Source organism: Pristis pectinata, chromosome X (assembly GCF_009764475.1).
Source record: "Pristis pectinata isolate sPriPec2 chromosome X, sPriPec2.1.pri, whole genome shotgun sequence".
In the NCBI taxonomy this organism is placed as follows: domain Eukaryota; kingdom Metazoa; phylum Chordata; class Chondrichthyes; order Rhinopristiformes; family Pristidae; genus Pristis; species Pristis pectinata.
Window position 1 is genome coordinate 573,053 of NC_067450.1, and position 14,718 is coordinate 587,770.

The following is a 14,718-nucleotide window of genomic DNA, read 5'->3' on the forward strand; positions in this document are numbered from 1 at the left end:
GGGGGGGGGGGGGGGGGGGGGGGGTGGGGGGGGGGGGGGGGGGGGGGGGGTGGGGGGGGGGGGGGGGGGGGGGGGGGGGGGGGGAGGGGGGGGGAGAGGGGGGGGGGAGAGGGGGGGGGGAGAGGGGGGGGGAGAGGGGGGGGGAGAGGGGGGGGGAGAGGGGGGGGGAGAGGGGGGGGGAGAGGGGGGGGGGGAGAGGGGGGGGGGGAGGAGGGGGGAGAGAGGGGGGGGAGAGGGGGGGGAGAGGGGGGGGGAGAGGGGGGGAGAGGGGGGGAGAGACAGGAGAGGGGAGGAGGGAGGGGGGAGAGACAGAGAGGGGAGGGAGGGAGGGAGAGACAGAGAGAGGGGAGGGAGGGAGGGAGAGAGAGAGAGGGAGGGGGAGGGAGAGACAGAGAGAGGGGAGGGAGGGAGGGAGAGACAGAGAGAGGGGAGGGGGGAGAGACAGAGAGAGGGGAGGGGGAGGGAGAGACAGAGAGAGGGGAGGGAGGGAGGGAGAGACAGAGGAGGGAGGGAGAGACAGAGAGAGGGAGGGAGGGAGGAGAGACAGGAGAGACAGAGAGGGAGAGGGAGGGAGGGAGAGAGAGACAGAGAGAGGAGAGGGAGGGAGGGAGAGAGAGACAGAGAGAGGAGAGGGAGGAGGGAGAGAGAGACAGAGAGAGGAGAGGGAGGGAGGAGAGAGAGACAGAGAGAGGAGAGGAGGGAGGGAGAGAGAGACAGAGAGAGGAGAGGGAGGGAGGGAGAGAGAGACAGAGAGAGGAGAGGGAGGGAGGGAGAGAGAGACAGAGAGAGGAGAGGGAGGGAGGGAGAGAGAGACGGAGTGTGGGAGAGATTGGAGGGAGGGAGAGAGAGAGAGAGAGACGGAGTGTGGGAGAGAGAGACAGTCTCTGCACCAGACCAGAACCACTCGCTCGCACACAGACAAACAAAAGATCGTCAAACAGCCCTTGCATCTGGAAAGAATTTGAGGCACTGTAGCAGTGCCCTTGAATGCAACCAGCAGCTCTGCGCGTCCACCGGCCAAGTGGTTTTTTTTCCCAGAAACGCCCGCTCCTTCCAACAGCCGAGGTTGCGAAAGCCCTCTGGGCCCACAACAACCAGTCGCGCCTCGAGGAATTTAACACCCCCCACCAGTCCCAGAAAACCCCACCCCCCCACGAGACACCGTTTCCGATCTCCTCTGCCCTTAAATGTCTTGCCAGGTTTCTGCCCGTGGTAGAGTCACACAGCAGGGAAACAGGCCCTTCGGCCCAAACCGGTCTGTGCCGGCCCAGATTCCCATCCCAGCCAGTCCATCTGCCCACGTCTGGCCCCATATCCCTCTGAACCTTTCCCGTCCACCGACTGTCCGAGTGTCCCTGCCTCACCCACTCCCTCTGGCAGCTTGTTCCACATACGGACCACCCTCTGGGTGAAGAAGTTGCCCCTCTGATCACCTATTAAATCTCTTCTCCTTCTCACCCTAAACCTGTCTCTCTAGTCCTTCATTCTCCAACCCTGGAGGGGAAAGACGTGCGCATGCACCCTATCGATGCCCCTCGTGGGTTTATACACCTCTGTAAGGTCACCCCTCACGCTCCAGGGAATAAAGTCCCAACCTGTCTCCGTAACTCAGTCCGAGTCCCAGCAACATCCTTGCAAATCTACCCCTGCGCTCTTTCCCAGCTTAACGGCATCTCTCCTGCAGCAGGGCGACCGGAACCGATCGCAGTGCTGCAAGTACGGCCTCACCAACACCCTGTCCAACTGCAACACCCTCTGTGTTACAAACTCGCCCCTCACCTTAAACCTTCTCCCCTACCCTGGGGGTGGGGGGAAAGAGCGACCATCACCTCACACACGCCCCCCCCTCATGGTTTTAGAAACCTCTGCGAGGTCAGACCTCAGCTCCCGACAATCCAGTCCCTCCCCATCTGGTCCATCGTTCTTACTGAAGCCCTCCAATCCCAACAACACCCCCACACATCCCCACCCCCCAGCAAATCTTTTCTGTGCCCTTTCCGGCTTCACAAGACTGCCCCCCCCCCCCCGTTCTCTCAAACACCACCAATGCCTGAGCTGAGGAGGGGGCAGGAAAGGTTGGCAAGGGTGTCATCACAAGGACAGGCTGGGGACTGCTCTCCCTGGAGCCAAGGAGACAGAGGGGTGACCTTATGGAGGTTTGTATCATCGCAAGGGGCAGAGACAAGGTGGACGGTCACAGCCTTTTTCCCAGCCAGGGTTAAGGGAGTCCAAAACTAGAGGGCATGGGTTAAGGTGAGAGGGCAGAGATTTAAAGGGGACCTGGGGGCAACATCTTTACCCAGAGGGTGGTATTGGTATCGGTTTATTATTGTCACTTGTACCAATGTTCGGTGAAAAACTTGTCTTGTTTACTGTTGGTACAGATCAATTCATTACAGTGCAGTTACATTGGGTTAGTACAAAGTCCACTGGGGTAGTACAGGTAAAAAAATAACAGTACAGAGGAAGTGCAGTGCAATAAGGTGCAAGGTCACAACAAGGTAGATCGTAAGGTCAGAGTCCATCTCATCGTATAAGGGAACCGTTCAATAGTCCTATCACAATGGGGTAGAAGTTGTCCTTGAGCCTGGTGGTACGTGCCCTCAGGCTCCTGCGTGGAACGAGCTGCCAGAGGAAGGGGTTGAAGCAGGTACGATTACAACACTGAGAAGACACTTGGGCAGGTCCATGAATGGGGAACGGCTGAGGGGGAGACGGGCCAAACACTGCTGTCTCAGTCTGGCAACTTGGTGACGAAGGGGTCCTTCTGACCTGCCATCACAGATCACCACACTCAAGTCCAGGTTTGTATTACTGGGAGTCTCGGTAGAACGTCACACACACTTTGTTGCACCGCGAGATGTTGGAGCAGAATTAGGCCATTCGGCCCATCGATTCTGCTCCGCCATTCGATCATGGCTGATTTTCTTTTGACCTCGTTCTCCCTGTCACCCTTAACCCCCACCCCCTTACCAACCCCTGCCTCAAACACACCCAATGCCTTGGTCTCCACTTCCTTCTGTGGCAACGGATTCCACAGATTTACCGCTCTCTGGCTGAATAAATTCCTCATCTCCATTCTGGAGGGACGGCCCTTTATTCTGAGGCTGTGCCCTCAGATCCTGGACTCTCCCACCGATGGAGACATCCTCTCTATCCAGGCCTCTCAGTATCTGGGAGGTTTCAATGAGATTCCCTCCCACTCCCATCCTTCTGAACACTCCTCGCGTGTTAACCCTTTCATTCCCAGGATGAGTCTTGTGACCCTCTCCAAGGACAGCACACATTTCCCTGGATACGGGGTGGCCAAAACTTGCTCGCAATATTCCAAATGCTGTCTGACCGACACCTTGCAAAGCTCAGCATTGCATCCTTGTGTTCAAGTCCCCTCAAAATGAATGCTTGCCTTCCTTGCTACTGACTCAACCAGCAAGGAAACGGAGTGTCTGCAGAGAGACTCAGATGGACTAGGAGAATGGGCAAAGAAATGGCAGATGAAATACAATGTTGGAAAGTGTCTGGTCATGCACTTTGGTAGAAGAAATAAACGTAAAGACTACTATATAAATGGAGAGTAAATTCAAAATTCAGAAATGCAAATGAACTTGGGAGTCCTCATGCAGGACACCTAAAAGTTAACCTCCGGGTTGAGTCGGTGGTGAAGGCAGTGAATGCAATGTTGGCATTCATTTCAGAGGAATAGAAGAGCAGGGATGTGATGTTGAGGCTCTATAAGGCATTGGGAAGACCTCAGCTGGAGCAGTGCACGCAGTTTTGGGCTCCTTATTTAAGAAAGGATGTGCTGACATTGGAGAGGGTTCAGAGAAGATTCACCAGAATGATTCCAGGAACAAGGGGGTTAATATATGAGGAGCATTTGATGGCTCTTGGGCTGTAGTCCTTGGAGTTCAGAAGAATGAGGGGGGGGGGACCTCATAGAAACATTTGGAATGTTAAAAGGCCTGGATAGAGTAGATGGGGCAAAGTTGTTTCCCATGGTAGGGGAGTCTAATACAAGAGGGCACAGTTTCAGGATTGAAGGGCACCCATTCAGAACAGATGCAGGGAAATTTCTTTATTGGTATTGGTATATTATTGCCACTTGTACCGAGGTAAAGTGAAAAACTTGTCTTGCACACCGATCGTACAGGTCAATTCATTACAAAGTGCAGTTACATTGGGTTAGTACAGAGTGCATTGATGTAGTACAAGTAAAAACAATAACAGTACAGAGTAAAGTGTCACAGCTACAGAGAAAGTGCAGTGCAATAAGGTGCAAGGTCACAACAAGGTAGATCGTGAGGTCAGAGTCCATCTCATCGTAGAAGGGAACCGTTCAATAGTCTTATCACCGTGGGGTAGAAGCTGTCCTTGAGCCTGGTGGGACGTGCCCTCAGGCTCCTGTATCTTCTACCTGATGGGAGAGGGGAGAAGAGAGAATGTCCCGGGTGGGTGGGGTCTTTGATTATGCTGGCTGCTTCACCAAGACAGTGAGAGGTAAAGACAGAGTCCAAGGAGGGGAGGCTGGTGCCCGTGATGCGCTGGGCTGTGTCCACAACTCTCTGCAGTTTCTTGCAGTCCTGGGCAGAGCAGTTGCCGTCCCAAGCCATGATATATCCAGATAGGATGCTTTCTATGGGGCATCAGTAAAAGTTAGTGAGAGTCAAAGGGGACAAACCAAATTTCTTTAGCCTCCTGAGGAAGTAGAGGTGCTGGTGAGCTTTCTTGACCATGGCATCTACGTGATTTGACCAGGACAGGCTGTTGGTGATGTTTGCTCCCAGGAACTTGAAGCTCTCAACCCTCTGGACCTGAGCACCATTGATGTAAACAGGTGCATGTGAACAGCCCCCCTTCCTGAAGTCAATGACCAGCTCTTGTTTTGTTCACATTGAGGAAAAAGTTGTCTGACACCATTCCAATAAGCTCTCTCTCTCCTCCCTGTACTCCGACTCATCGCTGTTTGAGATACGGCCAACAACGGTGGTGTCATCTGCAAACTTGTAGATAGAGTTAGAGCAGAATCTGGCCACAGTCATGAACGTATGGAGAGTAGAGGGCTGAGGACGCAGCCTTGTGGGGCACCAGTGTTGAGAATAATCGTGCCGGAGGTATTGCTGCCTGTCCTCACTGACTGTGGTGTTTGTTAGGGTCAAGGATCCAGTTAGAGGGAGGTGTTGAGTCCCAGGTCTCGGAGTGGTGAATCTGTGGAATTTGTTGCCACAGGTAGCTGTGGAGGCAAAGTCATTGGGTGTATTTAAGGCAGAGATTGATAGGTATCTGAGTAGCCGGGGCTATGGCGGGAAGGCGGGGGAGTGGGGTTAAATGGGAGAATGGATCAGCTCGTGATAGAATGGCAGAGCAGACTTGAGGGGCCGAATGGCCAGCTTCTGCTCCTTTGTCTTATGGTGTTAACCTTCAGGGAATCCTGCACTTGGACTCCCCAAGTCCCGTTGCACCTCCGATTTCTGAATCCACTCGTTTGCTCTCCCTACCCAAGTGCATAACCCCACAGTTATTAGCCCTGCAGGCCAGGTGAGATCGTATTTGACACCCTCGCTTTCTTAAGAGTACCAGATAGTCAACGGTCCAGAGTGTGGTTAGGTCCAAGCCCAGGGAACGTTCTACATGTTACATCGTACTCCGGCAACTTACGTGGAAGTTGTGACACAGGTATGAACCAGGGAGGGCAGGGAGCAAGAGCCAGCAAACACATTCCCCCACTCGGAGGAAGGTTTGTACGTATTTGTAGAAATAAAAAAAAATCACTTGATAATGGTGAACTCTGCCAGCAAATCCAAGGAACCAACTGCAGACTTTGGGAAGGGCAAGTCGGGAGAACACACACACACACACACCAATCCTCATTGAAGTGTGGGAGGAGGATGAGCAGCTTCAAGTTTGTAAGGATCTACCCTGGGCCCAACTATGCAAAGGTGCAACTCCTCTTTCTTCGAGGTTTGAGGAGGTTCAGCATGTCACCGAAGACTCCAACAAGCTTCTACAGATGTACGGTGGAGAGCATTCTGACTGGTTGCATCAAGCGTGGGGTCGCAAGAGACCACAGAGACTGGTGGACTCAGCCAGCTCCATCACAGGCACAGCTCTCCCCACCGTTGAGGACATCTTACAAAAGGCGAGGTCTCGAGAAGGCAACTCAATACATCACGGGCACATCCCTCCCCAACATCGGTGGTATCTACAGGAGGTGCTGCCTCAAGGAGGCAACGTCCATCGTCAAAGATCCCCCCACCATCCGGGCCGTGCCGTCTTCTCACAGCTCCCGTCGGGCAGGAGGTACAGAAGCCTGAAGTCCCCACACCAGCAGGTTCAGGGACGGCGGCTTCCCTTCAACCATTCGGTTCTTGAACCGACCGGCACAACCCTGATCACTGCCTCAGTACAGCAGCACTGGGACCGCTCTGCACTGCAGTGGACTTTGTTTTTTGTTCTGTGTTCTTTCTTGTATCATTCATGTTTTCCTGTGAATGTTGTGTCTCTGATGCTCTGTGCCTGTGATGCTGCTGCAGGGAAGTGTTTCATTGCCCCCTGTGCACACACGGACCTGTGCTAAAGCAATAAACTCGACTTTAACTTTAACCCCCACCATCCAAGCCCTGCCCTCTTCTCGATGCTGCCATCAGCCAGGATAAGATATCTTTATTAATCACATGTACATCGAAACACACAGTGAAATGCGCCTTTTGCGTCGAGTATTCTTGGGGGCAGCCCGCAAGTGTCGCCGCGCTTCCCGCGCCAACATAGCATGCCCACAACTTCCTAACCCGCCCATCTCTGGAACGCAGGAGGAAACTGGAGCAAACCCACACAGACACGGGGAGAACGTACAAACTCCTGACAGACAGTGGCCAGGAATTGAACCGGGGTCGCTGGCGCTGTAATAGCATTACGCTAACCGTGCCTGCCACGGTGTTGGGGTACAGGAGCCTGAAGACCCACACCTCAGGGTTCGATGACAGACTCTTCCCACTGCCGTCCAGTTTGTAAACCACTCAGACTTATTTTTGTTTTTCTCAACTTGGTGTCCTGGCGCTTATTTAAGTTTTGTTGTGTAAATGACATATGATTTAAGTTGACATTAACTTCTGTTTATTCTGTACTATGCTGCTGTTACAGAAAGCAAGTTGTCACAGAATTTATACCCTGGGTATACAAGCCCATGATAATGTCTTCACGGCCTCGGAATTTATTATGGGAGGTTCTCCCAATGCAGGGGAGCCTACAGGTCAGGCATTGGTCACCCAAGGCATTGCATCCTTAGAGAGGTTGGCAAGGAGGTTGCCTGGACTCAAGGGCCTCTGCCCCTCCCTCCCCCTCCATCCCTGTCCCTCAATCCCTCCATCCCGTCCCCCTCCCTCCCCCTTTGTCCCCTCCACCCCATCCCCGTCCCTCCATCCCCTCACCCTTCTGTCCCTCCGTCTCCCTCCCCATCCCTCAATCCCGTGTCTCCCTCCCTCTCCATCCCCCTGATTCGCCTCTCCCCCTCCGTCCCCTTTTGCCATTTTGATCTCTTTGCCACCACCACCCCCCCCCCCCCACCTGCCCCCACCAGGACCGTAGCCTTCCACACCTTGCAGAGTGGATCTGGCCCACTGGGGGGGGGAGCAGAAGAAAGATACCAGCAGTCTACTCTATCTGTGCCTCTCAGAATCTTATAAACTTCCACAGACTTGGATCCGCAGGTCTCTCTCTGTTTGTCAAGGTTTACAAGGACGTTGCTGGGACTCGAGGGCCTGAGTCACAGGGAGAGGTCGGCCAGGCTAGGTCTTTATTCCTTGGAGTGTAGGAGAACCAGAGGCGACCTTATAGAGGTGTTTAAAACTATGAGAGGCATCGATAAGATGGATGGTCCTTTTCCCCAGAGTAGGGGAGTCCAAAACTGGGAGGGGAGGGGGAAGACGACATAGGGGAAAATATTGAAAGGGGCAACTTCCTCACCCAGAGGGTGGTCCATACGTGGAACGAGCTGCCAGAGGAAGTGGGTGAGGCAGGGACAACAGGGTCATTTGAGCAGCACTCTGATAGGTACAGGGAGGGGAAGGGTGCTTGGGAGGGGTATGTCTGAACGCATGAAATTGGGACTAGCTGGGTGGGCACCATTTCACTCCTCCTCCGCCCCTCCCAAACCCTATCCCGCTCCCACACACGCTGGGGAGGGAGGGAGGATTCACAGCGGCCGATCAACCCACTGACCCCGCACATCATTGGGGACACAGGAGGGAACCAGAGCACCTGGGGCAGACCCTGACGCAGTCACAGGGAGAACGTGCTGTCTCCACACACACACACTGCTCCGGAGGTCGGGATCGATCCCAGGGGGCAGCTCAAGTTTCAGACATCTCTGCCACGGGGAAAAGTTTCCGACTGTCCACCCTATCCACCTCCCCCCCCACCCAGCACAACATCCTCGTGCAAGCACCTTGTGGAATTGATGAGGGCATGACGGAGATAAAAGAGTCGTGAGGTATCCCTCGAATTGCACGGTGCTCCCGGTGTGGGCCCGACCCGGGAACCGTGGACAGTGCTCCCGGTGTGGGTCCGACCCCACGAGTCAACCCACTAAACCTTCTGACACCCCCTCCTTCAACGCAACAGAAACTGGACACGCAGTGTAATACCTGCACCCCCCCCCCCCCCCAAGCAGACAAACTGAGATCGCTCTGCTCATTGCGAAAGAGCAGAGCCTATCATTGCTGTTCCTCGAGCGTCACCACCAACACTGGAAGGGACTCAGCATTGACGTGTTGCACTGATGGGGGGGAAGGTTTTGGACAAATGCAGCGGGGAACTGTCCAACAAACGTGTGCCACACACCTGAACGCCGACCTCCTGCCTCCTGAAGAGGGCATGGCCCGTCCGCACCCATATCTCGACTGTCACTGAGCACACTGTCCCGCAGGTCAGCTACCTACATGGGACGTGGCTCAACCACATGAGGAGCACATCGCGAGTGGCTCTGGTTATAGAGGCACAGCTGGTAAACACACAACAGTCCAGCACAGGCCAAACAGCCCACAGCCTCGTGCCTAATTAAACACCCATCTGATCTCATCCCTTCTGCCAAAACCACGTCCATGCACCTGAGCCTCTAGAACGCCCCCTGCAATATCTGCCTCCACCCCTGGCAGTACATTCCAAGCACCCACCACTCTCTGTGTAAGATAAAATTTGAAGGTGGAATACAAGGTTTAACAGCAGGACTCTCAGCAGTGTAAAGGAACAGAGGGATCTAGCGGTCCACATCCACAGATCCCTCAAGGTTGTCCTGCAGGTCGATAGGGTCGTTAAGGCGTATGGTGTGTTGGCCTTCATTAGTCAGGGGATTGAGTTCAAGAGCTGCGAGGTGATGTTGCAGCTCTATAGGGCTCTGGTCAGACCACACTTGGAGTATTGTGTTCAGCTCTGGTCGCCTCATTATAGGAAGGATGTGGGAGCTTTAGAGAGGGTGCAGAGGAGATTTACCAGGATGCTGCCTGGATTGGAGAGCATGTCTCATGAGGATAGGTTGAGCGAGCTGGGGCTTTCCTCTTTAGAGGAGGAGGAGGATGAGAGGTGAATTGACAGAGGTGTACAAGAGGCACAGATCGAGTGGACAGTCAGAGACTTTTTCCCAGGGCGACAATGGCTCACACGAGGGGGCATAATTTTAAGGTGATTGGAGGAAGGTATAAGGGGGATGTCAGGGGTAAGTTTTTTTACACAGAGAGTGGTGGGTGCGTGGAACACACTGCCGGCAGAGGTGTGGGGGCAGATACATTAGGGACATTTATAGATAGACACATGAATGATAGAGAAATGGGGGGCTATGTGGGAGGGAAGGGTTAGATAGATCCCAGAGCAGGATAAAATGTCGGCACAACATTGTGGGCTGAAGGGCCTGCACTGTGCTATAATGTTCTATAACATCTCCTTTGAACCCCCCCCCCACCTTAAATGCACACCCTCTGGTATTAGACATTTCCACCCTGGGGGGAGAAAGATCCTGGCTGTCTGCTCTATCTGTGCCTCTCGTGATCTCATAAACCTCTCCCCTCAGCCTCCGCCGCTCCAGAGAGAACAACCCAAGTCTGTCCGACCTCTCCTCGTAGCTCACGCCCACTAATCCAGGCAGCGTCCTGGTGAACCTCTCCTGCACCCTCTACGCCCTTCCTCTTAGAGCATGTGTGCGCATCTGTGTGTGTGTATGGTGAGAGGGAAGAGAAAGATAATCTGGGGGTGTGGGGGGTGAGAGAAAGACCCAATACAAGTTCACTAAAATTATGAGCACCGTGCGCAGTTCTGGTCGCCCAGGCAGGATGTCATTATCTGGCGGGGACGTGGGACAGGATACACGAGGATCATTGTGGCTCGAGTTACCAGGAGAGGCTAGAACTGTTGTTGCAACAGCACTCGACCAGCCGATCTCTCTCACTCCCGTACACCTCCTCATCGCCATCTGAGATTCTGCCAACAACAGTGGCGTCATCGGCCAATTTATCGGAAAGATGCCGTTGAGCTGGGAAAGAGCGCAGAGGGTGATTTACGAGGACGTTGCCGGGACTCGAGGGACTGAGTTACAGAGAGAGGTTGGGACTTTATTCCTTGGATCGTGAGGGGTGACCTTACAGAGGTGTATAAACCCACGAGGGGCATCGATAGGGTGAATGCGCACAGTTCCCCCCCCCCCCCCAGGGTTGGGGAATCAAGAACTAGAGGGCACAGGTTTAAGGTGAGAGGGGAGAGAGATTTAATGAGGCAACTTCTTCACCCAGAGGGTGGTCCGTACGTGGAACGAGCTGCCAGAGGGAGTGGGTGAGGCAGGGACATTAACAACACTCGGACAGGAAAGGTTCAGAGGGATATGGGCCAAATGCAGGCAGATGGGACCAGCTGGGATGGGAATCTCGGCCAGCACAGAGGGACAAAGGGGCCCCGTCTCCCCGCTGGTGTGACCACATATCGGCAGGCACCCCCTCCGGGAAATCTACGATCCACCCGCCTCAGGAATTCCAGACAGGCGCACTGTCTTAACTGCCCCACAGCCCTGCGCCCACCAGGAAAGGTGAGAGGGGAAGGAGATTTAATAGGGACCTGAGGGGCAACTTCTTCACCCAGAGGGTGGTCCGTACGTGGAACGAGCTGCCAGAGGAAGTGGTGTTTTGACGTGACGCCAGCCCTTCTTATAGATCCGCTGCACAGGTCAAGTCCTGGCCAGAAATCACAGCACAGCTCCTCAGCAAAATGGTTTGCAACACCGGCAGCTTAAAAATTGGGACCCACCGGTTGCATTTCGGTGTGTCTGGGTGTTTACATCATGCCATTACAACAACCATCCCAGAAACTGGAACTCAAGTCACCCCCAAAAACTTCAGGAGACATTTCCTCAACAGCTGCCTCAACAGCGCAGGGTAGATTCACTCAGAAGGTAGGCGAGGGACCACGATGAGCACTTACTCGCAAGTGGGGCAGGAGGGTGGAAGGTACTCCGCACGTCTCTAAGACACAAATCGATCTCCTCCCGATAAAGCCGAACCACAGAACATCGTGGAAACAGGCCAGAATTAAAAGGAAATCTCTCCGCAAAAACCAAGACCTCCCCTTTGCAAACGGAGGGGGTATTTATTCATTGCAAATGCCTACTTATTGCAAACACAACTAGATTTTTGTTTTACTTTTATTCCGAGAAGGAAAGACACAAAAGAGGAGAGGGAGAGAGAGAACGATTGCGATTTTATTTCTGCAACTGGATGCATCGAGACACGTTGAATGTCGCGGGGAATTTTCTCCCCAACACCAACCCCAAACAGCTTTTTCTAATCAGACACTCTGGCCCACACTTGGCTCCCTGACCTTAATTTCCACTAGATGTTGACGGATTTTAGTTTTTGCGTGGAGGGAGCACTCCTGCTGATGGGGGGGGGGGGGGGGGGGGAGAGAGAGAAAGGATCAAGTGTTGCAAAAGGATGCAGAATTTTTTTTAAAAAAGAGGTTTCTTGCACTGAAAGAGATGCCAAGCAGGCAGGATTTCTCCTGCGTTTTTTTTAATATATAAAAGGACACGCACTCACATTTTTAGATTGCGAAAGGATCACTATTGCATTTGCAATCGGGAGGGGCACGTTTAGGATTAATCGAGGATGCGAATGGATGAAAATAATTTTCTCTTCACGTATTTGTGGTGTGTGTGTGTGTGTGTGTGTGTGGGGGGGGGGGGTTGGTTTGCAATTAAAGCAATGCAAACCTGCAAAACCTTTAAACGGGATCGCTCATTGTGTGTGTGTGTGTGTGTGTGTGTGTGTGTGTGTTGTTTGTGTGTGTGTGTGTGTCGGAATGCAAGGGTTGCAAATGAGAGCCATCGAAAATGATGGGGTGGGGGGTGGGGGGTGAGTGAGTGGGGAGGGGTGGGTGAGTGGGGAGGGGTGGGTGAGTGGCTGGAAACCAGCAGCTCATTGCATTTCACCTTAAAAGCTGCGCCAGGGGATGCAACCTGGTGTTTTGCGTTTTAAAATTTATTAAGGTCGGGAGATTTGGAAGGATATTAAGCCCCCCCCCCCAAAAAAAGATCTTCAGGAGGGATTGTCACGCACGGATTCCGGTGGCAGACAGCAAACCCGGCGCAATGCAGTGCGTTGCATTTGCAAATACATACAGATACACACAAATATATTTATAAGTTGCACACATTTATAAATCTGACATAGACACGTATGTATATATGTATATACACACATGCACAGGCATACGACCTCTCCTGCACCCACCCCTCAAGACGTGTAGCCCACTCCCCACACCAAGGGGGGAGGGGGTGGGGGTAAAACACACATACAGCAAACCACCCCCCCCACCCACCCCTTTTCCTTTTTGCATTTAGCCTCAGACCAAGCAAAAACAAAAGAAAAATGCATAAAAAGGTGGGGGGGGGGTAGGGTAGACCATTATGCAAGGGGCAGACCACTGCACGGGGGCTAATGCAGAGCGGGGAGGTGGGTTACCCTTTGCATTTCGTTCCCAAACCCACCCACCCCACACCGTAAGTCTTTTAGGAGGGGAAAGGGGGGGGAAGAGGAGAAGATAGGGGTCCTGCCTCCGACCAGCCAAAACAAAAGGCAAATGCAACGGTCTGCCCCTTGCATAAGGGGGAATGCAGAGCGGGGAGGTGGGTTACCCTTAGCATTTCGTTCCCACCCCCCCCCCCCCACCAGAAATCTTTCAGCGGGGGGGGGGGGGGAATAAGAGTCCTGCCTCAGACCAGCCAAAACAAAAGGCAAATGCAACGGTCTGCCCCTTGCATAAGGGGGAATGCAGAGCGGGGAGGTGGGTTACCCTTTGCATTTCGTTCACGAACCCCCCCCCCCCCCCACCCACCCACCCCACAAACCTGCTGCGAGCTTACCTTCGGCCGCCCGGGTGGACGAGAGCTCCTGCGACGCCCCTCGCACGGTGCCCGCCAGCAGCAGAAGCAGCAGCAAGGGGGACATGATTGCAAAGGGCAGCGAGGCGAATGCACGGCCCAGAGACGCCCCCTCGGTTGCATTGCACGTCGAGATGGGGAGGGAGGGGGGGGGAAGGGGGAAGGGAGGCGGGGGTCTTGCAACGGCGGGTCCCAGTGATTGCAGCCCGGGGAAGCCAACCTCACACCCAGGGGGAGGAGGGAGGGGGGGCAACGCTTCGGATAATCCGCCCTCGTCAACGGGCGGCGGGCCGCCGTCCCCCACGGGGTGAAAATGGACGGCGAGCACAGGAGGAGGGTGGCTGCACAGCGGCGGCGGCGAACGGGGCTCCCGCGTCCGTCCTCGCCGAGCGCCTCGCTCGGACTGAGGGGAGCCGAGCGGCGCGGCGGCGATCGGGAGGTCGGCGCAGGCGCGCTGGCGGCCAGGGGGCGGGGCCCGGCGGCTGGGCGGGCGCTGATTGGACGGAGAGGAGGGGGAGAGGGGCGGGGCCTTCGGCCAGCGTGGCAGGGAGAGGTCGAGGGAGGGGGGAGGCGGGGCGGGAGACCCACGTGGGTGGCAGCAACGCCGACCAATCGGAGGGCCGGCTGGCGCGGTGACGTCGACCGCCTGGGAGGAGGCGGGGAGGTTGGGGGGGGGGAAAGACCAATCAGGGCTGGGGCTCGGCGCTCCGGCCCCGCCCACCCGTCTCCCTCCTGGGTGGCACGCATGCGCCCGGAGCCCGGACCCGGCGGCCGGCCGGCAGCCGCCCCAAAGGCGCATGCGCGGTGCCGGCCCCCCCGGCAGCCACCCCGGGAGGGAGGGGGGAGCCTTCCCTCCCCGCGCATGCGCGCTGGCCTCCCTCAGGGCCATGTGCTGGGAGAGGAACAGAAAGATCCAATGACCCCCCCCACCAAAAAGAGGTCAAGGGTCAAGGGGGAAAAAAATTGGCCAAGGTCGTTGGCCGGGCGGCCAAGAGGGCGGCCAAAACTGGGGTCAGAGTGCACAGCAAGATCCCAGAAAGTCAGAGGTTTCCCCCTGGGCTCGCCTCAGTCGGGATGGGGGGGGGGAGTCAAACGGCACGGAAAACGGCCCCCCCCAGCCCAAGAGGTCCGCGTCGACCGAGATCCCCACCCCAGCCGGTCCCACCGGCCCGCCTTTGGCCCCATGTCCCTCCGAACCTTCCCCGTCCACGGACCCGTCCTGAGCGTCGTTGACGTCCCTGCCTCACCCGCTCCCTCTGGCAGCTCGTCCCACGTACGGACCACCCTCTGGGTGAAGGAGTTGCCCC

General features: G+C 55.3%; 1 protein-coding gene across 1 annotated transcript; it reads right to left on the reverse strand.

Moving 5' to 3' along the window:
• Positions 1-3,680: 3,680 nt before the first annotated feature.
• Positions 3,681-14,210, reverse strand: LOC127566899 (uncharacterized). Its single transcript, XM_052009420.1, has 2 exons — positions 13,394-14,210; positions 3,681-5,230 (listed from the first exon to the last, which is right to left on the reverse strand). Exons 1-2 carry the CDS (start codon positions 14,208-14,210, stop codon positions 4,887-4,889), a joined length of 1,161 nt encoding a protein of 386 aa, XP_051865380.1. The 3' UTR covers positions 3,681-4,886.
• Between the last annotated feature and the right edge of the window lie 508 nt (positions 14,211-14,718).

Excerpts from the sequence above, each read along its gene's own strand:
- LOC127566899 (XM_052009420.1), bottom strand. The coding sequence starts at position 14,210 with ATGCGCCTTTGGGGCGGCTGCCGGCCGGCCGCCGGGTCCGGGCTCCGG. Across the intron at positions 5,231-13,393 it reads GTCCACCCGGGCGGCCGAAG|CTACCTGTGGCAACAAATTC; the intron begins GTAAGCTCGCAG and ends TTGCCTCCACAG.